At 44.9% G+C, this 25095-nt stretch overlaps 1 protein-coding gene across 1 annotated transcript in view; it reads left to right on the top strand.

Annotated features, from left to right (window-relative positions):
* The window catches only part of RAB8B (RAB8B, member RAS oncogene family), a 64266-nt gene that overhangs the window by 14335 nt on the left and 24836 nt on the right, over positions 1 to 25095 (top strand). Inside the window, exons 2-4 of the mRNA XM_075345513.1 lie at positions 9165 to 9225; positions 15664 to 15724; positions 18850 to 18927. Of these exons, the coding sequence (XP_075201628.1) occupies positions 9165 to 9225; positions 15664 to 15724; positions 18850 to 18927 (200 nt within the window). The remainder of the gene's footprint in view (positions 1 to 9164; positions 9226 to 15663; positions 15725 to 18849; positions 18928 to 25095) is intronic.

Raw genomic sequence — 25095 nt, 5'->3', positions numbered from 1 at the left:
CCTGGTGCCTGCAGAATTCGTGCGCTCTGCATGCTGCCTCTCCCTATAGACAGTATGCAAAGCGCACGAAAGAAGTGACCTATCACTTCTTTAGAACGCACGCTTCGGGCAGCAGACGAATCGCTGCGCACGTCTCATGCACAATCTTCATAGATTGTGCTGGGGATGCAGGACGAAGCGTAACTGCATGCAATACGCACATGTGCGCACATAGCCTTACATATACATCTGTAATTGTCATCTAATAGTGCCATCAGCTCTTTAGCAGAGCTGTGCCTGATTTATATCTAACACTTTTTCAACTTTCATTGCACAGGCAGCCAGTGTGGGGTGCAGGGACGTGCAGCAGGACTTTGCCTTATTGCAAATACATACATCTGTAGTTATCCTCATAAGCTGCCTGTGAGATGAAAGCAGAAGAAATGTCAATTGTAATCACCAGAGCTGACAACGGAAGAGGGAAGCTGCAGCTGCAAATATGTTTGTCATGAGACAAAGTTCAGTTTTGCTGTACTGTTTTAGTTATAACCACACACAGCTCTACATTGAGATCAGGAGACTAGACTGTCTATCATTACATGTCTCACACTGGTAACCCGCCTCCTTTCAAGAATTTTTGGAGGCTGATTCTCATGCAGATCAATATGTAAATGAGTTAACTCATTTACATATTAAGAAAAACTTTGATTTCTCTGGAATGAGACATCATATCAGATATCAAAGTAACATTTTGCTCCTCTTCCTATGACCTACATACCCATATAGATTGCTAGGGAGGTTGATCTGCTGACTGATTAACTTTTGTAACTTTTGAGATTTCTCTTCTGAACAGAATTGTAGTTTTGTCTATGGTACATTACCAGTACATTATATGTGTGTGTGTGTGTGTGTGTGTGTATATGTGTATATATATTATATTTTTATATGTATATATTATATTTTTATATGTATATATTATAAGATTTTTTTTTAAACTATGAAGCCAACCATGGGGAGTAAAAAGGGGTTGTCAAAGTAGTGGACAACCTCTTAAACCATCAATGTCTACGGTCTGAGAACTCCACTCCATTGTACATGTTTGGTCAGACTGCGCCAAATCTGCTGAAATGCTTACATTTTGTGAAATTGGTGGTTTTCTAGTAGATGAGGTCTGTCCAGAACGTCTTTGCTGTGCACCGCAGCTCACTTCCCCTGTGACATTTGAGTTTTTTTTCTTCTTTGCTGTTGTACCACTTTGCAGAACTTTTTAGTGTCTCCTGAGGTCACAGTTGTGTATATGCACAGTCCGCAGTGCCATTCTCTGGGAACTCTCCACCTGATGTATCACGCCTGTATAAAGATTCTTAGGCCTAAAACACACAGCATGAAAATCAGAGCAAGTGGAGTGCGATAAAACATTGCATTCCACTCTGTCCAATATTAACCTTTATAAATCTTTTCATCAGCAGGTCCATGGCCAAGAAGCCACTTGCAAACCTTACATCACCTAGCACAATGCCTCGTGTTGGAAGTGGTGCTGTAACGCAGCCACCACTGGGCTGTAGGCCAGTGGAAATGTGTTCTATCGAGCATCAAATGACACTTTTCTCTTTGGTGGTCTGATGGAGGCATATGGGTTTGACTAATGCTAGGAGAATGTGCCAGCTATGTAGCTGGATGAAGAGGGATTGTTTTACATGTTTCGTCTACGCCCCTTTCTAGTCCAGGAAAATTTTAATACTTCAGCATACCAAGAAATTTTAGACAATTCATATGCTTCCAGTTTTGGGTTTTTGGGGAAGTGTTTAGGAAGTGCCTTTTCTGTTCCCCATTGCATGAAGCAAGGTCCATAAAGGCATGGGTGGGCGAGTGAGTTTGGGTTAGAAGAACTTGGCTGGCTGCACTGAGCATTGACATCACTGCCACCAGATACCATTGTGATGGACTAGATCGGAAAAATGTCACAGGCCATCTCATTCAACATTAAGGCTCTTCAGGATGTTTGGGCTACAAAATGAAGATGAACTCCATATTTATACCTTTGAGATGTTCTAAAATCTCCCGTGCTAGTAACGAGCAGGTGTCCTAATTTTTTCACCCGTCTAGTGTATGTCTCGCCTATAAAGCACATACGTTATATATCATCTAAAATCCCTTCAACCTACTACTTTCTCAGAGCGATTTTTGCTGGAAGGTCAACGCCTAATATTTTGGGATTGGAGCTTTCACTCTATTTGGTGACTTATGAGTAATTCTGATCTACACAAGCTATGCTGTGAGTTTCGCTCTAAGGCCGGCTTCTCACTTGCGATTATCTCGCACGAGTGCAATGCAAGAAAATCTCGCATTGCACTCGGACCAATGTTAATCAATGAGGCAGCTCCCATCTGCTATTTTTTTCTCAGTCCAAATCGGATTGAGAATAAAATCACAGCAAGCTGCGTTTTGGAGAGTTTCTCGCGCGAGTCACTCCAATGAAAGTCAATGGGTGCGTGAAAAAAACGGATGTCACACGGACAGCGCACACACAATCCTAGTGACATCCGTTTTTTTCAATACATTTATCGCATGTTGCAGAAAACACTTCAAATGAGTGAGGTCTCCCTATCTTCCCTCAATTTTGATAGCAGCCAGGGTAAAGCCATATGGCAGGAGGCTGGTATTGTCAGGATAGGGAGCCCCACGTTATGGGAAGCCCCCCACCCTACCAATATCAGCCAGCAGCCGCCTGGAATTGCCGCATCCATTAGATGCGACAGTCCCGGGACTGTCCCGGCCATCCCGATTTACCCTGTTGCGGTGGCAATCGAAGTAATAAGGAGTTAATGGCAGCAGCTCATAGCTGCCACTGAGTCCTAGATTAATCATGGCAGGTGTCTCCCCAAGATACCTTCCATGATTAACCTGTAAGATAAAGAACATTAAGACATACACCAAAAATCCTTTTATTTGAAATGAATCACAAAAAAAAAACCACCCTCTTTCACCACTTTATATCGCTCTCTGTGAGCTCCCCGCAGCGACTGAAGTTAGTTGCGCTATCAGCGATGACGTCACTCAGGTTACCCGCGGCCACAGATCTCAGGTGGAGGACCTCTGCTGTGGCCGCGAGTAACCTCAGTGACGGCACCGCTGATAGCGCAGATCACTTCAGTCACTCAGGGGACCGCAAATCAGGCCATGACACACAGACAGAGCCGCGGGATGACAATGAAGTCGGGTGAAGTTCATCCGTCTTCATTCTGATCGTGCGGCTCTGTCTGTGTCTGCTGTCAGCGGCCATTCAGCTCTGCTACATGGCTCTGTCTTTGTCTGCTGTGTGCGGCAATGTAGCAGAGCTGAATGGCAGATGACATAGTAAAAACGGATCCCATACGCATCAAACACGCATTGCACACGCACTGCAATCATGAGAAAAATCCCAGGATCGCAGTGCAGTTGCATTGCACACTGATCATAACGTGAACAGAGCTCATGCTTCTTTCTAGCATGAGACTTGCACCGATTTTACACGTACAAGTGTGATTCCAGCCTAACAGGTGGACGGGAAAAGATCCCACCTGTTGTGTGGGACATCGGGCAGCTTTGTAGGCTACTGATGACTTTTAGTTACACTCCAATGGAGAATTGAGTTAATGTCTGGTGCTAAAGCACATACTGCATGAATGTATGTTCATATTAGGCACTAGTTCCATTGAGCCTTCCTGTGTGCCATGGCTTGTGCTAACCTTGCTCTGATTTACATGTGTGGCACCGGGGTGTGTGTCTGAGAGCGGTGATGACTCACGGTGGCTGGATTTGAGCTCTTCCTCCATGGTAACACTGCATTTACACCCACTCCTATGCAGTACACAGGAGCTGCCAAGCTGCTCTCCTGAGCTAGCGATCTATTTCCTATGTACGCAGAACACACTAGAAATACTAATAATCAATATATTCCCATATATCTGAAGGAGAGGTGCCACACTTGTGTCCTTTACTAGGGATGCGATTTTTGTGCAGATTGATGTGCTAGGGTACAGGTACTTCTGGTTTCTGTGTATTGGGGCTTTACTTGCTCTTTGCACTACATTATATCTCGGGGGCTTCCACACATGTCCTTGTAGAGCCTCATCATTTTCCGCCCTGTCACCTTCCTCTCGCCCTCAGCTCCCACCTCTTGAAGCCTTCAAGATTTCCCTCATTACAGGATTTCTTGTGAATACTTGGGTTTAACTCCTTGCTGGCTGCAGTAAAGAAGTTGCTCATCTAGGAACCTTGCAGCAGTCTCGTGTTATTTACTGTAGGCGATTGATGTGCTGCAGACATAGCTTATCTCTAGGGACGTTCTTATGTGGAGGCCAAAAGTACTGGACTTTGAGATGTAGAGCCGCTCGATGATGTGACATGGGCAGTGCAGAGTCCTTATAGTGATAAACGCCTTATATTTAATTTTTTTTATTTTTTTTTTTTAGCATCATGACTGTCTAGTAATGTTACATAGCCCAAAGACTGATATGTAAAAACTTCCATACAACTGTATACACCTGACAGACCACATTTTTTTTTAAATTTTATTATATTTTTTGGTATTGATTAGTGTCTCTGACTATGCTATTCTATGTGGAGCTATCTGTTAAAAAATAAAAATAAAAATTGCAGCCTGTGGGCGACACAAACTGCGTTCTACCACAAAGGCATTGCTCCCCAACCTTATGTAGATCATCAGACACTTTCAACAATGACACAGTAAAAGTAAAGAGTCTCATCACTAGAGTTGAGAAGATTGGTCATAATCCGGGCCCGGCGGATTAGGATGGGGTTGCCGCCAAAGTCCGGATCCGATCCGGAATCCGCGGCGATGGGGAGCGGGATCCGGGACGAGAGAGAGAGAGAAGAAAAAAAAAAACCTCCGGATCGTGCACCCCGAATCCCGGGTACTGGTCGGACCCGGATCGGGCGCTCAAACCGTGCGGATCCGCGTCCGCTCAACACTACTCATCACCCATTAAAGGGAATCCGTCAGCAGGTTTTTGCTACCTCATCCGAGAGCAGCATGATGTAGGCAAAGAGTTCCTGAATGCAACAATGTATCACTTGGCTTACTGGTTGCCGCCGCTGACACTATCGTAATTTATAGATTTAGCTGACCTGAGAGCTGACCACACCAGGCTCTCAAAAGAGATTGTGCATTGACAGAGGAAAGGGTGTGCTGGACTGTCCTGCCTGTGACATTGTCTGAGCATTATAAGTCCTGCTGCCTAAAAACAAACAAATCAAATAAACAGATTGGACTTTGGCAAATCGGGCATCCCTGAATTTTGTTTTAAGCCTTGCAGCATGGTGGCTTTAGATTACATAGCAAAAATCTGCTGACAGATTGCCTTTTAAAGGGAACCAACCAGCAGGATTTTGATACATAAAGTAAAGCCAGTGCCATACTGACGCTAGGATGCTGAATCCAATCGTACCTTTAGTTGAGAGATTGGATGCTTGATTACAGAGATCTTTGTAATCAAAGTTCCAGTAATGCACTAATGATTGAGTGGCGTGTGCATCTGGGCAGGACTATGTGGGTCGGGTCTTGCATTATTATTCCGTCCCTGTATGCGTGCCTGGACTTTTCTTTTTCAGTCGCTGCCATTGCATTTATGTCCGGTGCCCGCTCGCAGTAGCATGTAGAAGTATTTCAGAAACTCTTCACTAAGATGGCGTTGAAATTAGTGCCTGCGTATAGCGCTATCTCCGGTGCTATCTTATTGAAAACGCTGTCCTCCTGCTTCGGACTCCTCAGATGCTCGGGTCATGGGCAGCGCATGCGCCATCACATCCTCTCTTCTCATCAACACTGCAGCACCAGCCTCTGAGAAGTCCGAAGCAGGAGGACAGCGTCTTCAATAAGATGGCGTTATGACCCTTCATTTAACCCCTTCACCCAGCCAGGACTTCACCTAAATCACTTATTTCAGAAATTTAGATGGAAACCCTAATGTAGGTGCTTAGCGTAGAGCACAGGATAAATGTGAACTGATTCAAAATGTTCTGTACCCTAAATTGCCACAAATGGCGTTTATCAAATAAACAAGTCCCCACTCGGGTCTGTCATCTGTTAACGGAAATATATGGGGCTTGCATGGTACTGGTAGCACAGGCTCTGGAAAAGCACTATGCTACACCCCAAAAAAAGAGACCCAGCAAAATCTGCACCACCAAATCCACACCCTCCCTTCAAAAGACCACAATATGTCTAAACCACACTTAAAGGGAATCAATCACCAGGTTTTTGCTACCTCATCTGAGAGCGGCATAATGTGGAGACAGAGACCCTGATTCCAGCGATGTGTCACTTACTGAGCTGATTGCTGTCATTTTGATAAAAGCAATGTTTTCTCTTCTGCAGATCTAGCAGTTATACAGAGCTCATGAATATGCTGGACTACCAGCAGCATTCCTAGTAGTCCTCTGAGGATCTACTGCTGATTAAACAGTGATTTTATCAAAATTACACTAAGCAGCTTACTAAATTAAAAACTGCTGGAATCAGGATCTCTGCCCTTATGTTATGCTCCTCTCAGATTAGGTTGCAAAAACCTGGTGACCGATTCCCTTTAATGTCCACATGTTTGGCATTGTTGTAGTGAGGAGAGCCTGTTTAATATACGGGGAGCTGGTATTCAGAAGCACTTTTTGGGCCCAATGTACAGGCACTACAATGTACTGGGCACAGCAAGGGCTTTTGTGCAATATTTAAATCTGCAAAATTCACTGTGTTTGGCACCATGGGTGTTTTCTAGTGACAAAATCATCTCACTACATCCATAGATGAATTCCCAGTGGAGGCGTTATTTCCAATATGTGGTCACTTGATGGGGTTTCTGCTGTTCTGGCAGTTAGGGGTTCTGCAAATAGTCTGCAATACTATTGAAGGAAAATCTGTGTTCCAGAAGTCAGACTCTCCTTCCTTTCCGAGCCCTACCATGTGGGCAAAGAGTACTGTAAAGTCACATGTGGGGTATTGCCACTTTTAGGAGAAATTGTGTAACACATTATTTTACCTATTCCCCTTGTGATAATTGGAAATCTGAGGCTAAACCAACATTTTACTGGTAAAAATGTAATTGTTTTTTCTTCACCGCCCAATAGTGTAACATTCCAGATTGCTTTCAGATAGTCAGGTCTAACATTCTTGTACTGTACTCTTTAAAAAAAAAAAAAAATAAAAAAAAAAATTGGTGTGTCTGTTTTATAGAAAAAATAAGAAGTTGATGATTTAAACTTCCTAACAACAAAAATATTTTAAAAAATTGTGGTGATGTAAAGTAGACATGTGGCAAATATTAACGATTTGTGTGATATAACGATCGTTAAAGGGCATAAAAATTCAAAGTTCGAAAATAGAGACTTTTTCAAATTTGTAAAATTTTTGATTATTTCAAAACTAAACACAAATCAGATCGACCAAAACCTACCGCTAACATGAAGTACAATGTGTGACGAAAAAAGTCCCAATCTCTGAGATCCGTTGACGCTTTCCGTAGTTATTACCTCATAAAGTGACACTGGTCAGAATTGTAAAATTTGGCCTGGTCAGCAAGGTGAAAACAGGCTGAGAGGTAAAGGGGTTAAAAGGAACCTGTCAGGTCCCATATGTGTTCTAACCTACAAGCAGGGTGATGTGTGGCCTAGAAACCCCTTCCTACCCATCCCTGTGTTGTAATATTGTGTAATATGAATTTTAAAATATTTTTTTTTATAACTTACGTGTTCCCTATGTAAATGAGCAGAGGGTTTTGTCCCCTGGGCATCGCTTCGCCCCGTGGGTGTTTGCATGCTTTCTGTGGTATCACGCCCCTGTGGCGCGTGATACCATGGATTTACATGAGCAACGTCCCTGTTGCTCCGTGTGCACACTTACCATTCCCGCAGCCTTGTTATCAGGGTGTTTGCTTCTTTGCTTCAGACGCGCTCTGCGCATGGTTGGAACCGCAGGAGTCTTCTCAGCATGTGCAGTGCGCGTCTGAATCCGAGAAGCAAGCACCCGGATAAGAAGGCTGCAGGAATGGCAAGTGTGCCCGCGCGGGATCTCAAAGAGTTAACATTGACGTAGCTCATGTAAATCCATGGTATCACGCCCACAGGGGCGTGATGCCACGGAAAGCATGCAAATGCCCACGGAGCGAAGTGACACCCAGGGGACTAGACCCTCTGCTCATTTACATAGGGAACACGTAAGTTATAAAACGTTTTTTTTATAAAATCATATGGCACGATATTACAACACAGGGATGGGTAGCAAGGGGTTTCTAGGCCACACATGCTCCTGCTTGTAGGTTGTAACGCATAAGGGACCTGACAGGTTCCCTTTAAATGAATGGTTATACACAGTAGCCAGTAGTTCGGCTGACTACCATCCCTCCTGACTTCCCTCATACACAGGAAGGCTCACCTTGGCCGAGTGTTGGCATGTTCTCTACGAGAAGCTCTGTCAGGCTCCATGATCTGGTGTGTATGGAGGCTTCAGCCTATGGTCTCCAGACCCATGATTTCTCTCCAGGGTCTATGTGGAATCTGTGAATAAAGCATTCATTGTTTGCCAAATGTGTGAACAGATGTAATTTGGTGTTATTTCAGTAAAGTCAGGTTTCTATCAGTAAAAGTCATTGTATGAGCTGGAAACTACCCGCTGTGCTGACCATGGGTGACCTTAGAGGTTTCATAACTGGAGAGCAGAGCACTTCCTGACTAAAGCTGCTGGAACCGTTTCCAACCGGTCATTATAATTAATAGTCAAATTTTTGAAAAGCTAAAAAACAAAACTATTTACAGAAAGAAATGGTACTCCAGTTCCGTTTCTCTGCTTTTGCCACCTTCACAATGATAATGACTGATCTCTGGCATTATGAGGCCTTTGTGCTGCTCGATATGAACTTTTAGTTTCGTGATGAATCCTAGGCTGGTGGGAGTTGGATTAGAGCGGGGCTGTGCAGGAACTGCGGGAAGTGGTCTCTTGACTTTCTGTACAAACCATGACGCACACAGGCCACTTCCTGCCCGAAATAAAGAAGCTGGCTCGTGTGCACATAATATGATGAGATATACAGCCAGATATTTATAGACTGGGTATATAGCTAAAATAGATCTGAATCTCCTTGTTACACTGCTTGGGTAATAAATGTGGTTATGATTTCTGGTTTTCTCTTTTTCAGGCATCGATTTTAAAATTCGCACAATAGAATTAGATGGAAAAAAGATCAAGCTTCAGATATGGTACGTTCTAACCTCTCTAGGTTTCCTTTTGTTATTTTTCTCTTCCTTTTGACTGCGATTCCAAAAAGTGCAAGTAAAATTTAAGATATTTGTTAGCGAGAAGAGACTGGGCCATACACAGGAGACGTTCCTCTGCAGCGCTACGTTCTGTGAGTGATGCTAAGAATATGGGTGCGTTTATATTTAACGCTTTTGTGGTGTTAAAGGGAACCTGTCGCCACATTTTTTGGCCTATAAGCTGTGGCCACCACCACCGGGCTCTTATATACAGCATTCTAACATGGTGTATATAAGAGCCCAGGCCGCTGTGAGAACATAAAAAACACTTTACAATACTTAACTAATGGTTGCTCGGTTGGCCATATCTGCATCTCCGTTCTACGGTGTCGGCGGCTCCTCTTTCGGCCATCTTCGTCCTCCTTCTGACTCCTCTATGCATGACACATCCTATGTCATACACACTCGCCGATCCTGCGCAGGCGCACTACAATAGTTCGATCTGCCCTGCTCAGGATCTGAATGCTGGCAAGTGTGGATGACATCGGATGCGTCATGCACCGCAGCTAGAGAATAAGGAGGACAAAGATGGCCGAAAGAGGAGGCGCCGGCACCGGAGAACAGAGACTCCAATATGGCCAACCTAGTGACCATTAGGTAAGTATTATAAAGTGTTTTTTATGTTATACACCTGACCTGGGCTCTTATATACAGCATGTTAGAATGCTGTATATAAGAGCCCGGTGGTGGTGGCCGCAGCTTATATGCCAAAAAAGTGGTGACAGGTTCCCTTTAAAGAGATCCTGTCACCAGGATTTTCCCTTTATAAGTTGTGGCCACCACCAGTAAGTCCTCAGGCTATGTGCACACGTTGCAGATTTCAGTCGGTGTACCCCTGCGATCACCGCAGATACATCTGGAACCCAGCTCTCTCTGCCTGGAGCAGTGCCTGTGCTGCTCTTGGTAGTTTAACCCCCTGAACGCTGCGATCAATGTGATCACAGGAAGAGGGATCGCTTACCTCTCCCTGGTGAAATGGTCCCTGTAATGTGATCACAGGGACCTGATCGATGCCATGGCAACCTTGGGCCGTCACCATGACAATCCCGAGTTACCGAGCTACGGAGAGCCTCACAGACCATGCTGTATGCATGGTGTGTGAAGTGAAGTGTCAGTGCTGACAGAAATAATCCACTGTAGTGATCAAGCACTGCAGTGGATTATATCAGACACAGGAAAAATCGCTGAAAGAATTGACATGCTGCTGCTTTTTTCTGCAACAAAATCTGCAAGGAAAATGAGGCAGCGTGTGCACAGCAAGTCAGGATTCTCATAGACTTTGCTAGGTTGCGTTTTTCCTTCCAGTCTTGATTAAAATCTGCAAGGAAAAAAGCATGAAAAAAAGCAGCAAAAAAGCAATGTGTTCACAGAGTTATATATACAGTATTCTAGAATGCTGTATAGGAGCCCAGGCCGCTCTGTATAATGTAAAAAACTTCACCTTTATTATACTCACCTGCGGGGCCGTCGGGTCCAATGGCCGTCGCTGCTCTCGGGTCTGGTGCCTCATGTTATCCTTCCTTCGCCGTCCTGTTTCCCAGCTCTGTTTGGATGATGCGTCCTACATCACCCACACAGTCTGCTGGGGCAAAGTACTGTAATGCGCAGGCGCCAGGAAAGGTCAAAGACAAAAAGCGCATGCACACTACAATACTTTGACCTACCCTCAGCAGGGAAGGTCAAAGTGTTCATGTGCAAGAGCGCCATTGAGGCCTCTGTGTGGATGAAGCAGGATGCGTTATCCACATGAAGCTGAGAAGGAGGACGGCGATGGACTAAAGAGAGGAGGCTCCGGACATTAGAGCAGCGACGCCCATCGGACCCCACTGCCCCCTAGGTGAGTATAATAAAGGTCTTTTCTACGTTATACAGAGCAGCCAGGGCACTTAGACACAGCATTCTAGAATGTATACGATGTAGAATGCTGTATATAAGGGCTCACTGGTGGGGCCGCAGTTTATAAGGCAAACTCCTGGTGATAGGTTCCCTTTAAGATGTCAGATTGGTAAGTGTTTGTTCTAATAGCCTGTTCACACTGGCAGACTGATCAGTAATAGATTGGTCAGTCGTTGTAGGCTGCCATGTACTCGGCAGTGAACGTCTTGTATTCACATGACTGTGCTGCCGAGAACTATAATCTTCTATGCAGGCCAAAAGATTCACCTGACAAACGAGTAGTGTCTTTGCTTCTGTCAGTTGATCGGCAGCCTGTTTAAACTGCATGATCATAATGAAGGGAGTGTTATAGGATTAGAATTTGTGCTGCTGTTTCATCAAGATCGGCACTGTCGTGGAATTATTTGCGCCATTTGAGCTTTACAGCCAATCAGTGGCTTCTATTGGGCTGCTGTGCTGCTTCTTTTGCTTGTCCAACATTCAACCTCTGGAAGTGAGTGCACAGCGGCCCAGTAACGACTGCTGTTTTAGCTACAGGACTCATGTGGCTTAATAATGCCATGTGAGCCCTGGGAGACCCAGTGGCGACCTCGATGGAAACAGCACCTTTGCGGGAGGTATCATTACAAAGGTGACTACTTAATTTGTAACCCAAACTGTGTTGTCTGGCTAGAGAAACTGATGACAGCCTGGTCCACTTGGTAAATCTTTTAAAGTCAATGTGAACAGATGCCCTTTAAAAATGTATTAGCTTTTCTTCAGTTTGAAACTGATGATTACTGGACATGTGAATTCCACCTCCTTATTCCTAACATTGCACCCCTCTCGCGTCATGTGCAAACTGGGCAGGACTAGTCCCACTGCACTGTTATTTGTATTCAGTTTAATGGAAGAACCTTTATTGCCTTTGATATCTTTACGATGTAGAATTAGCTGCATCCTGAACATATAACTGGACATTAACTTGCACTTCAAAGCTGTGACCTTTCCTCTTTGTGTTCTAGATCCTATTATTTAGCCTCTCTAGGATCGCATAGGAGCCTTGTGCATTGTAATTTTATTTTCCTGGCAATCATTTGTGCAAACAGGATTTTTTTGTCTGTTTTCCTTTTTTGTAACTGAGCAGGGGGATAGCTATGTGGATGGTTTATGTTTGCAAAGAAAATAAATGACAATATTTTGGCACCATGTTTTATAGTTGAATATTGTTTTTTTTTTTTTTAAATCAGATACATTTTTATTGCATTTTAAAACTTTCATAAACATAACAAATTGTGAGGGTAGTCCTCACACATACCCCCTCCCCTTCCCCTCCCCCCACACTCTACCGGTCGACAGTCTCACCCCTCCACTCTCTAATACCGTAGTTGAATATTGTTTGATAAGGCGTCATTGTTGGTCCTCCATTGGAAAAACACCTTTAACCGCCTAGGAGCAGACTTTATTACAAGAACGTGATAACCCAGGACACTTGGAACTCGTGCAATATTTGTTCCTTTTAAATAAAATTAAAAAAAATTGCGTTTCGGACTTTTGAGATTTGCTAGACCTTTGGCTGCAAGACTAATGTAATTTAATTATATTTGTATGAATTAAAATAAAAAAGGATTAAAGCACCACTCCGTGATTTTGGTGTGTGTGGTGTTTTGGTTCCCCCCCCCCCCTCTTCTCCACCGCCGGAGTGGTGCTGTGCTTTACATCTAAGTCCCCAGCCTTCTGTCTTAGGCCCCTTTCACACATCAGTTTTTTGCCATCAGTTACAATCTGTCGTTTTTGTAAAAAACGGAACCTACGTTTTTTGTCTGCGTAGGAAAAGCGTACGGCGACGGAACAGTCGGCGTCCGTTGTTATAATGGAAGCATATGGGCGCAGGATCCGTCGCATTCCATCTGATGACTGATTCCGGCGACAGATCGTGTTTTTGTTGTCTGGCCTCTCGGTCTGGCCTCTCGGTCTGGCCTCTCGGTCTGGCCTCTTATAACACTGAGCCTCGTTCTGGCTCACAGACTTGTATTTAGCACTTGTGACGTGACTTCTGGACAGTCAGAAATTACTGGTACAAGATGGAGCTGCAGGACCGAAGCAGTGCAAAAATAAGATGAAAATAATGAAAGATAAGTATAAGACCAAGGGACTTCTACATTAAACACCATTCCAGTGGGGGGGGGGGGGGGGGTGTCACTGCTGGAGTGGTGCTTGAAATCCAAGTCCTTTTAAGTCTTTTTATCAATACTGAGATGTCCAAAATTTTGCACAAATCAATTTTACATCTTTATAGGACTGAAGCTTAAGTGTTTTTTTGTTTTTTTAGTGTCAAGTCTCTTTTTATACCCTTAGAATTACCATATCTTTCGGATTATAAGACGCACTTTTCCTCCCAAAAATTTGGGAGGGAAATGAGCGGTGCGTTTTAAAATCCGAATATAGCTTACCGGGAGGTGATAGAGAGGGGTCACGCCTCACTTACCTGTCGCTGTACCCCGCACTCCTTGCCAGTCCCTATACAGGATCCTCAACTGTCGCCAAGCTGGAACTTGAAGCCCTGAAATGACCCTACAATAGTCCCTGACTAGGGAGTGGGCAGGTGCAGGACACTAGCCTCACTGCCTCACTAAAACACACCGAGAAAGGGAGACAGACGGTGGGAACACATCAACAGACTGCTGCAGTCAGCAAGAAGACTGTGGCCACCAAAGCAACTTCAGCAGAAGGTTTCAAACCGCCCCTTACAGCTCCAAGACCAGCATCCAAGTGAATCAAGAATAACCAGCGCCCTCTGCTGGTAGCAGAGAGTAAATAAAAGGACTGGGTGGCACTAGGCCTGCTTGCTGGCAAGGAATACTACCAAAGGAAATGAAAACCTGTTTAAATAGCAAACACCTGTCACTAAACTCTTAAAGCAGAGAGAGAACCGTGACAATATGTATATGTGTATATTACAATACTGTATGTATATTACTTACGTGATGGGGATTTTTACTCACTTTGCTTGCTTCTTCAAGATGGCACAGGAAACACTTTTGTTTTTTTATTTTAAAAGTGGAATCCGATTTATTCACATCAACATAAGCCTCTCTAGGAACATAAACACAGACACAAACACAGTTGCAGATACATTTTATCCCAGTGGAGCTTTCTCAGCTTGCACTCACTTTAGTCCATTGAAGCGAACCCTTCCTACGTCCTTCGCAAAGTTTAATCTGTCCAATTCCAGCCTTGCTGAAGCATCCCAAGATCATTACTGATCCTCCACCAAATTTAACAGTGGGTGCCAAACACTGTGGGTTGTACACTTCTCCAGGTCTCAGTCTAATCATTAGACGACCAGATGTTGGGCTAAACTAAAATTTAGACTCATCAGAAAAGACTACCTCACTGAAGGAATTGGGCAGATTAAACTTTGCGAAGGACGTAAGAATCAAGCCACATACAAGGTTATCCTGGAAAAACAGTTGTTTCCTTCTGCTCAGGCAATGTTCCCCAACTCTGAGGACTGGTTTTTCCAGCAGGACAATGTGTCATGTTACACAGCTAGGTCAATCAATGTGTGGATGAAGGACCACCCCATCAAAACCCTGTCATGGCCAGCCCAATCTCCAGACCTGAACCCCATTGAAAACCTCTGGAATGTATTCAAGAGGAAGATGGATAGTCGCAAGCCATCAAACAAACAACTGCTTTTGGGTGACCTTATGCCACTCCTGGTGCAAAAATGTAAGCAATGTGAAAGACTGCTGGAAAGCATGCTAAGACGCATGAAAGCTGGGATTCAAAATCCTAGTTATTCCACAAAATATTGATTTCTGAACTCTTCCTCAGTTAAAACATTATTAGTATTGTAGTTCCTGAATGATTATGAACTTGTTTTCTTTGCATTATTTGAGATATGAAAGCAATGCATATTTTTGTTATTTTGACCATTTCTCATTTCCAGAAAATAAATGCAAAATGTATTACTTGGAAATTCGGAGACATGTTGTCAGTAGTCTATAGAATAAAAGAACAATTTACATTTTACTCAAAAATATACCTATAAAGAGAAAAATCACAAAACTAACAATTTTGCAGTAGTCTCTTAATTTTTGCCAGAGCTGTATTAGCTTAGAAAATTGGTGACATGTTCAGTATTTCTTTCATTCATTTAATTATTATGAGTGCTTAGTAGAACTTATGTACATATGTGAGGCTGGGTAGTCATGAGTCCAGGGACAGATACCTAGAGGGCTCGTTATGTGTTCAACACTTTTTCACCCGCTGTATGTGTGTGTAAATCTATTTATCCTACTCTGAGTGCTAATTATAGTTCTGCAACAAAAAAAAAAAAAGGAATATGATCTCCCAAAAAAACTAACATACTACTCTGTGCTAAAAGATTATTGGTAAGCTCACAATAATAGAGGCTGATATTTCCAGTGACTGTATGATTTATGTATAAAATATTTCCTTGTCTCATGATAAAGCATTCTCTTGTGCTTGTATGTTCAGGGACACAGCGGGGCAGGAGAGATTCCGCACTATTACTACAGCATATTACAGAGGAGCTATGGCAAGTATACAGCTTTCTTCTATTCAACCTTACCTAAATCAACATTGCTCTTTTAACATGTAAGGCTAGGTTCACAATTCAGTTGTTTTGCATCAGTCACACGCGTTGCTTGACGCTTGTGACTGATGCGTTGTACAACGGGTGACAAGAATTGGAGTTCATTGTCATGATAAAATGGATTCCGTTGTAAAACGAGAGAGAGAACAATCAGCTAATCGATCACAATAGCCGGCTGCCGGGTGATCAGCTGATCGATCACAATAGCCGGCCGCCGGGTGATCAGCTGATCGATCACAATAGCCGGCTGCCGGGAGATCAGCTGATCGCTCACAGAAGGCGGCTGCCGGGAGATCAGCTGATCGCTCACAGAAGGCGGCTGCAGGGAGATCAGCTGATTGCTCACAGAAGGCGGCTGCAGGGACATCAGCTGATTGCTCACAGAAGGCGGCTGCCGGGAGATCAGCTGATCGCTCACAGAAGGCGGCTGCAGGGAGATCAGCTGATTGCTCACAGAAGGTGGCTGCAGGGAGATCAGCTGATTGCTCACAGAAGGCGGCTGCAGGGACATCAGCTGATTGCTCACAGAAGGCGGCTGCAGGGAGATCAGCTGATTGCTCACAGAAGGCGGCTGCCGGGAGATCAGCTGATTGCTCACAGAAGGCGGCTGCAGGGAGATCAGCTGATTGCTCACAGAAGGCGGCTGCAGGGACATCAGCTGATTGCTCACAGAAGGCGGCTGCCGGGAGATCAGCTGATCGCTCACAGAAGGCGGCTGCAGGGAGATCAGCTGATTGCTCACAGAAGGCGGCTGCAGGGAGATCAGCTGATTGCTCACAGAAGGCGGCTGCAGGGACATCAGCTGATTGCTCACAGAAGGCGGCTGCAGGGAGATCAGCTGATTGCTCACAGAAGGCGGCTGCAGGGAGATCAGCTGATTGCTCACAGAAGGCGGCTGCCGGGAGATCAGCTGATTGCTCACAGAAGGCGGCTGCATGGAGATCAGCTGATCGCTCACAGAAGGCGGCTGCAGGGAGATCAGCTGATTGCTCACAGAAGGCGGCTGCAGGGAGATCAGCTGATTGCTCACAGAAGGCGGCTGCAGGGACATCAGCTGATTGCTCACAGAAGGCGGCTGCAGGGAGATCAGCTGATTGCTCACAGAAGGCGGCTGCAGGGAGATCAGCTGATTGCTCACAGAAGGCGGCTGCCGGGAGATCAGCTGATTGCTCACAGAAGGCGGCTGCCGGGAGATCAGCTGATTGCTCACAGAAGGCGGCTGCCGGGAGATCAGCTGATTGCTCACAGAAGGCGGCTGCCGGGAGATCAGCTGATTGCTCACAGAAGGCGGCTGCCGGGAGATCAGCTGATTGCTCACAGAAGGCGGCTGCAGGGAGATCAGCTGATTGCTCACAGAAGGCGGCTGCAGGGAGATCAGCTGATTGCTCACAGAAGGCGGCTGCCGGGAGATCAGCTGATTGCTCACAGAAGGCGGCTGCCGGGAGATCAGCTGATTGCTCACAGAAGGCGGCTGCCGGGAGATCAGCTGATTGCTCACAGAAGGCGGCTGCCGGGAGATCAGCTGATTGCTCACAGAAGGCGGCTGCCGGGAGATCAGCTGATCGCTCACAGAAGGCGGCTGCCGGGAGATCAGCTGATTGCTCACAGAAGGCGGCTGCCGGGAGATCAGCTGATTGCTCACAGAAGGCGGCTGCCGGGAGATCAGCTGATTGCTCACAGAAGGCGGCTGCTGGGAGATCAGCTGATCGCTCACAGAAGGCGGATGCAGGGAGATCAGCTGATCGCTCACAGAAGGCGGATGCCGGGAGATCAGCTGATCGTTCGGCCGGCGAGAGAGAGCATGCGCAGCGAAATCAAAAGCATTCCGCTGCTCAAAAAACACTACATGCTGCGTTCCTGCCGCCCGACAGTCAGTCGTTCCACGATTGATCAGTCGGGCACCGGATGCAACGCAAGGGCATCAGGCACAATCCGCCGCTCATACAAGTCTATGGGAAACAACGGAATCCGCCAAACGGATTGCATTGTTTATCAGAGCGGCGGATTGTGACTGATCATAAACAACGGAAATGTGAACCTATCCTAAGGCATATACACTGTGAGGACATATCCCAGAAGCCATATCGCTGCTGTGATTTTTAAAGTGGTTGTCCACTACTTGGGTAATCATTTCTCAATCGCTAAATTTACCCTATGTAAAATAATATTAATACTCCCCTGTGATGTCGGCACTGGCTCTCCCAGGGCTTCCATAACATTGGCTGAAGAGATCACTTCACTATCTACTCCTCCAGATAAATCAAATATTCGGAGGAAATGAAAATTGTGGCTGTTCTCGCTTCATCTGAATGTCGGTGACATCCAAATCAGGGGATAGAGAAATGGCTTCTGTTTGGTTGCAGGTATCACATGACATAACAATGTCACATGAACCCTGGGAGAGGCAGTGCTGACACCGCTAGAATGGGGCCGTCACATCTAAATTTGTCACTGGTTACTATTGTTATTTACTTTTAACACATATGGAAGCCATATAATGGCTCCTGATCTTCACAGTTCCTTGACCTCCCTAATTTATGTCAATTTTCATACACTTTTCTAATGGGGTTCTCCAAGGTTTTTTGTTTTTTTTTTTTGTTTTTTTTTAAAGAAAAAGTTTTGCTCTTCTCCCCCCATCTACTGCGCATTTGTCTATAGGACGTGTGTAGTATTGCAGGGGGGGAAGAGCTCCTACACCAGACAGATGTGGCTCTGAAGAGGCAGATTTCTTTTATTTTTCCTTTCTTCTTTCCTGGTTTTCTGTGAGCCTGTCGGTTGCACAATGACTAAAATAATGAATCCACGCTTTTCTAGAGTTGATACGCTGTATATATCAACTTTTAGGCTTGGTCATAGTAATAGTATCATTAAGGGAAGAAAAAAATGGCCACAACTGGATGATGCGTTAGACACCCCTCCAGGCAGCTAGTGAGCCAGCGGACCCCCTTAATCACAGTAGATTGAGCCCTATAGGTGCGGCACCCATGTATCTCACACATTTTCCAAAAATTGCCTGACTTATTAGCTTACTTGTTTAATCAGTGAATGTTTTCTTGTCTTTCTTCCAGGGTATCATGCTGGTGTATGATATCACCAATGAGAAGTCATTTGACAATATTAAAAACTGGATAAGAAATATTGAAGAAGTAAGTGATGTCCCCTCTTCTCTGTGCGGTTCATATAGTGGATCTTCTGCTATTTCTCCGTGTGGGACCCTCCAGTGTATACCTGTAATGTGCCATGTCAGCGCCCTAGCTAAAAAGCAGGAAAACTACTTCTATTTTTGTACACTATTCTTGGCTTTTTTAGTTGTTGTACTTGTTATGAAGGGAATCTGTCATGGTTTTTATTCATTATATACTCATTTATTTGGTAAATGTGCTGTTTTCAACTTATGTTTTTATATTTATTTTTCTGTAGCCATTGGGGCTGCTTTTTTTTTTTTTTTTGCCAGTGTGTAAATGTCACAGCACAACACTTACACACCAGAAATACAGCCGCTCCGTGGCATAGATAACTGCAGTCGCTGTCTAAACACATCCCCTGTAATATGACTGCCTCAGTTGTGTACTGGGCACACTGTAACGTCTAAATCCCAGTGGACAGCGGGACCTCTGCTGACGTCAAGACCATGTGACTAGAAGGGACGGGGCCTACACCAACATAGCTGATACCAGGAAGTAAGATTATTTTGATAAGTCCACGTGGACATAAGCTTGATTATAATAGGAGCGGGGGATATGGGGATGAAGCTCCCCCCTTGCATGATTGTAGTGGATGGGAGGAAACCTCACCACACCCACCAACGAAGCTGGCCACGCCCACTATCCACGCTGATCAAGCCCAAGGTCCTTCTAGCCACTGGAATTTAACCTCAAACCTGGGCACACCCCTGGAATGCCCAGTTCACAGCTGTGAGGGGGAGCCAGCAACCATTTTATTGTAGCCCAGCACTGAGCTACAATTTCAGTCAACGCTCAGTACTCTGCATGCTGATTGTGCTTTGCACACTAACTCGGCTATGCTCAGTGTAAAGTCTTATTCACATATCCCTGATGCAATGACGTCTGAGTTAGGTTTTATTGCTGTATCTACAAAACCGCACCAAGCCCAGGCACTAGCTCCACAGCAGTGACTTTATCCAGCGGTGAGTACGTCACTTAATGAAATCGCCACCACAGTGCTGGTGCCCAGATCTCTGCTCACTGCTCACCAGTAATTACTGTGCTATGAATGCAGCAGCCACAATTAATTAAAGGGAAGGTGTCGCATTTTGTTTTTTTTTTTATATTCAAAATAGTGATTATGAAATAAAGTATTTTTAATACAAAATTAAACTCACTGTTTATTTAGTTTTTATTTAATTCGAGTTTTATGGAAGCACTGGGGGCTGCCATCTTCGATTTGGTGTTTCTAACGACAGTTATGGTGGTGTCACACACAGCGACAACGACATCGCTGCTAAGTCACCATTTTCTGTGATGTATCAATGACCTCAACAGCGACGTCGCTGTGTGTGACACATAACAATGATCAGACCCCTGCTGCGAGATCACTGCTCGCTCTTGAATATTTCAGGTCATTTTTTGATCGCTGCTATCCCGCTTCGCCACATGCATCCTTGTGTTTGACACCGCAGCAGCGACGGTCGCGACGACGCTGAAGGCAGTGACGTAGGACTGAAGGCAGGACAAGGGCATGTTTTTGCGGTGTATTTTACAACGCCCCCACGACTCCGATTGGTGGTCATAACAGCGTTCCGTTTGGGTAACTTGCCAAAGGCGTTACATTGATTTCATTCTTTAAGTTCCATTCTTTGTTCCACGTAGTAGAGTCTCTGTTTGGTGTCGCTAGTGTGTCATTCTTTGTGTCTTCCTTTGTTTGGCACCGTCGCCCAATCAGGCGCCGCTGTAGTGATCACCAATCGTAACAGAGGGGCGTGAAAAAGGCAACGCAAAGGCGCTGTAGTGATCACCAATCGGAACAGAGGGGTGTGAAAAAGGCAACGCAAAGGCGCTGTAGTGATTACCAATCGGAACAGAGGGGCGTGAAAAAGGCAACGCAAAGGCGCTGTAGCGATCACCAATCGGAACAGAGGGGCGTGAAAAGAGGCAACGCAAAACATGTCTAGGGGTAAACACCACGCCTCTATCAAGGTCTGAGTCGTCGCACAGCGACGCTCGTGACACATCCCAACAACCGTCGAGGTCGCTATGATCGCTGCTCCGTCGCTGCTTAAAATTACATGTTTGACAGCTAACTAGCGATCATGTAAGGTCGCTGTTACACCACAGAAAATGGTGACGTAACAGCGATGTCGCTGTCGTTGTGTGTGAACCCAGCTTTACTCCCCCTCTTTATGGCAGCCCCCAGGGCATAGACTCTTGATAGTTGGGCTCCGACCCCTATACTTATTACAGGACAGCTCCCTGCTGTCACCTGTCGGCCTGTGTGATTACCGGCGCTCCTAACCCGCCGCTGCTGCTACAGTCTCCAATAACACCCCCACTCTCTCCCCCCGGCCTGTATGAGTACCGGCGCCCCTCCCCCCACCTGTGTGATACTGTCTGCAGAGCTGTGTATCTAATCCTCTCCTCTGTGATACTGTCTGCTGAGCTGTGTATCTAATCCTATACTGTGTGATACTGTCTGCTGAGCTGGGTATCTAATCCTATCCTGTGTGATACTCCTGCTGTCCTTGGTGACACTTTAGACATTTGTGGTTACCAACAAAATGGCTCCGCACTGTGTCCCTAAACTTCATCTTCCCTTATTTCGGAAACACCCAGATTGGGAGGGGGAGGTGATATCGCACACAGGAGAGCAGATTCTGCCTACTTTTACTGCAGTTGTAATGTGAGCTAGTTCTACAGTAGGATTTCAGTAGGATTTCAGCAACTGCTCCCCCTAGTGTTTAACAGTAGAAAATATCAAATATTTATATATATATATATATATATATATATATATATATATATATATATATATATATATATATATATATATATATATATATATATATATATATATATAATATTGCTCAATTAAAAACAAATAGTATGTAAACAAAACATTAAAACATTAATACTTTATATTTTTTCAGTTATTGAATTTTTTTTTTTCTTTTGGATGACACCTTCCCTTTAAATGATTGCTCCTGTCAGATCACAGTAATTGTAAGCTAAGCTGTGTATGTAATCCTATAATGTGATAGTAAATACATGGCTATGTGGAATATACTTTCATACGAGATACAGTCCGCAGAGCTGTGAATCTAATCCTATCATTGACTGCTCAACTGTGTATTTACTGTGATCCGAGTGCTGCTGATGACCAGTGAGTAGCACATAGCCAACTAACAGAATTGTTGCTGCCAACAGAACTCAGTGACTCTAATATAATCTCTTTATCAGTCATCAAGTGTCGCTGTATTGAGATCTTAATCGACAGAAGGGGAGGGGACGAGTGACACCAGACACATGCGCAGTCATAATGCAAGCTACCATTACACTAGGCTTTCATGACAAATGTTAGCAGCTGTTCCCCCCAGTGTTTAATTGTTGAAAATATCTAAATCTTTTACAGTGGAACCTTGGTTTACGAGCATAATCTGTTCTGGGAGTGTGCTTGTAAACGAAGTTACTCGTCTAGCAAAGCAAGATTTCCCATAGGAAATAATGCAAACTCAGACAATTCGTTCCACAACTTGTTCTATGTCCCATCCTGGTCCCCTATTGTGCCATTCCACACACGCACAAACACGCCCAAGCACGCACGCGCACTCACATATTATGCTCATCTTACCTTCTGTTCCATCACCTGCCTCCTGATTCTTGTAGTTCGCCAGTACAGGATGTGAATCGGGTAACCATCGCGACTGATGCCAGAGCTTTTGCTGCCAGAGTGCTGACGTCAAAGGCAGGAGCCGCATGCCTCTGATTGGGCAGTGCGCTGCCTTTGAGTAGCGGAAGTTCCTCCATCGTCGCGGTGGTTACCCAATACACATCCTGTACCAGCGAACTACAAGAACATGAGGCCGGCGAGGGAACGGAAGGTAAGGTGAGCATAATATGTGTGTGTTTTTTTTTGTGCGGACTGCAAGAGCGGGTCAGAGCGCGGTGATAGTACGGAACCGGAAGTGTGTGCGGTGAGTATTTGCTTGTACAGCAAAGCTTGCTCGTAAACTGTATTACAAATTTACAGCAAGCTTTGCTCGAATAGTGAAATACTCGCAAACTGTGGTTCCACTGTAAATCCTTTTTCATATTCTGTCCATTAAAAGAATTAAAAATATATATATATTTTTTTTTTTCTAAATGAAAACATTAATACTTTAGATTTTTTTTCAGTTGAAAAAAAAGATTATTCATACATTATCTTCCACTTCACCCAACGATTTTCTATTTTTCATTTTTTTTCTCCCCTTTTTCTAAGAGCCATAACTTTCTTTTATTTTTGTAGCCATATGAGGGCTTGTATTTATTTTGCAGGACGAGTTGTACTTTTGAATGACCCCATTCATTCTGCCCCATATTGTACTGGAAAATTGTGAAAAAATTCCAAGTGCAGTGAAATTGCAAAAAAAAGTATAATTCCATAATGTTTTTTATTTTTTATTTTCTGTGTTCACTATTTGGTAAAGCTGACCCAGCAGTGTGTTTCCCAAGGTCAGTACGATGCATAGATACCAAACATGTATAGTGTCGTGGGGTTTTTTGGTTTTCTTTTTTGTTTGTTTGTTTTTTTTCATTTAGGGTACTTTCACACTTGCGTTGAACGGTATCCGTTGCATTGCGTTGTGTAACGGATGCAACGGATGTGTTGCATATAGTGACACAACGGATGCAACGGATGCTGCAAAACAACGCAATTCGTTTTGATTTTTTTTTTTTTTTTTCCCGGTTTTACCAGCGGCAGACTATAGTGAACGATCAGCTGATCGTTCCCTGCAGCCGGCCGCTGGGTGATCAGCTGATTGCTCCCAGTAGCCGGCCGCCGGGTGATCAGCTGATCGCTCCCGCCCGCCGGGTGATCAGCTGATCGCTCCCGGCTGCCGGGTGATCAGCTGATCGCTCCCGCCCGCCGGGTGATCAGCTGATCGCTCCCGGCTGCCGGGTGATCAGCTGATCGCTCCCTGCAGCCGGCTGCCGGGTGATCAGCTGATCGCTCCCGGCCGCCGGGTGATCAGCTGATCGCTCCCTGCAGCCGGCTGCCGGGTGATCAGCTGATCGCTCCCGGCCGCCGGGTGATCAGCTGATCGCTCCCTGCAGCCGGCCGCCGGGTGATCAGCTGATCGCTGTCACTTGCCGGCGCCCGGGCATGCCGGCGGGCGGGCGCTCAGCTGAGCGCTGTGACTTGCCGGCGGCCGGGCATGCTGGTGGCCGGTCATTCAGCTGAGCGCTGTCGCTTGCCGACGGCCGGGCGCTCAGCTGAACGTTCGGCCACCGCGAGCCAAAATAAAGTTTGATTTAAAAAAAAAAAAAAAAAAAAAGAGCATGCGCAGTGAAATCCAGAGGATTCCGCTGCTCAAAATAACGTTACATGCTGCGTTCCTCCCGCTGGGCGGAAGCAACGGAGCGTCGCCCAGCGGAAGCAACGCAGCTCCTTTTGGTACAATCCGTCAACCATACAAGTCTATGGGAAACAGCGGAATCCGTTAACGGATTCCGCTGTTTCCCAAAAGGGCGGATTGTAACGGAAGGAAAATAACGCAAGTGTGAAAGTACCCTTAAGTGGTGAAAAAAAAGTCTGACATTTTGTATAGAAAATTGCGCTTTTGTCACAATTTTCCAAGACCCATAGAGTTCTCTTTTTTACGGGATCTGGGGTCAGTGACAGCTCGTTCTTTGCATCTTAAGGTTACGTTTTCACTTACCGAATACCATTGTAGTGTAGCTGTGATATTTTAATTGCATCTTATTGCATTTTGTTTCAGTGCCCATAAAAAGCGTAATTCTGGGCTTTTGGATTTTTTTTTCTTGTTGCGGTCTTTACCGATCAGATTAATTTTATTTTGCTTTTTTCATCAGGCATTTCTGAATGTTGCCATACCAAATGTGTATTTTTTTATTTTAATGGTTTATTTTCAATGAGGCAAGAGGAGAGTGATATGAACTTTTTGTGTTTTTGAACTCTTTTGTGACTGCAGACATGTGAATCCTTACATCTCACACATTGTGCGCTGTGAGGATTCGCCGGATTCAGAGAGGTGAAAGACACCCACATGGCTGCAAGTATGTAAAATATATACTCCCGGCCAAAATCCAGTTAAATAGACATGGTCTCACGCAATACACTTGCATTGACCAAGGCTG

The sequence above is a fragment of the Anomaloglossus baeobatrachus genome, chromosome 4 (assembly GCF_048569485.1).
Source record: "Anomaloglossus baeobatrachus isolate aAnoBae1 chromosome 4, aAnoBae1.hap1, whole genome shotgun sequence".
Lineage (NCBI taxonomy): Eukaryota > Metazoa > Chordata > Amphibia > Anura > Aromobatidae > Anomaloglossus > Anomaloglossus baeobatrachus.
This window is presented reverse-complemented; position numbering and strand designations above follow the sequence as displayed.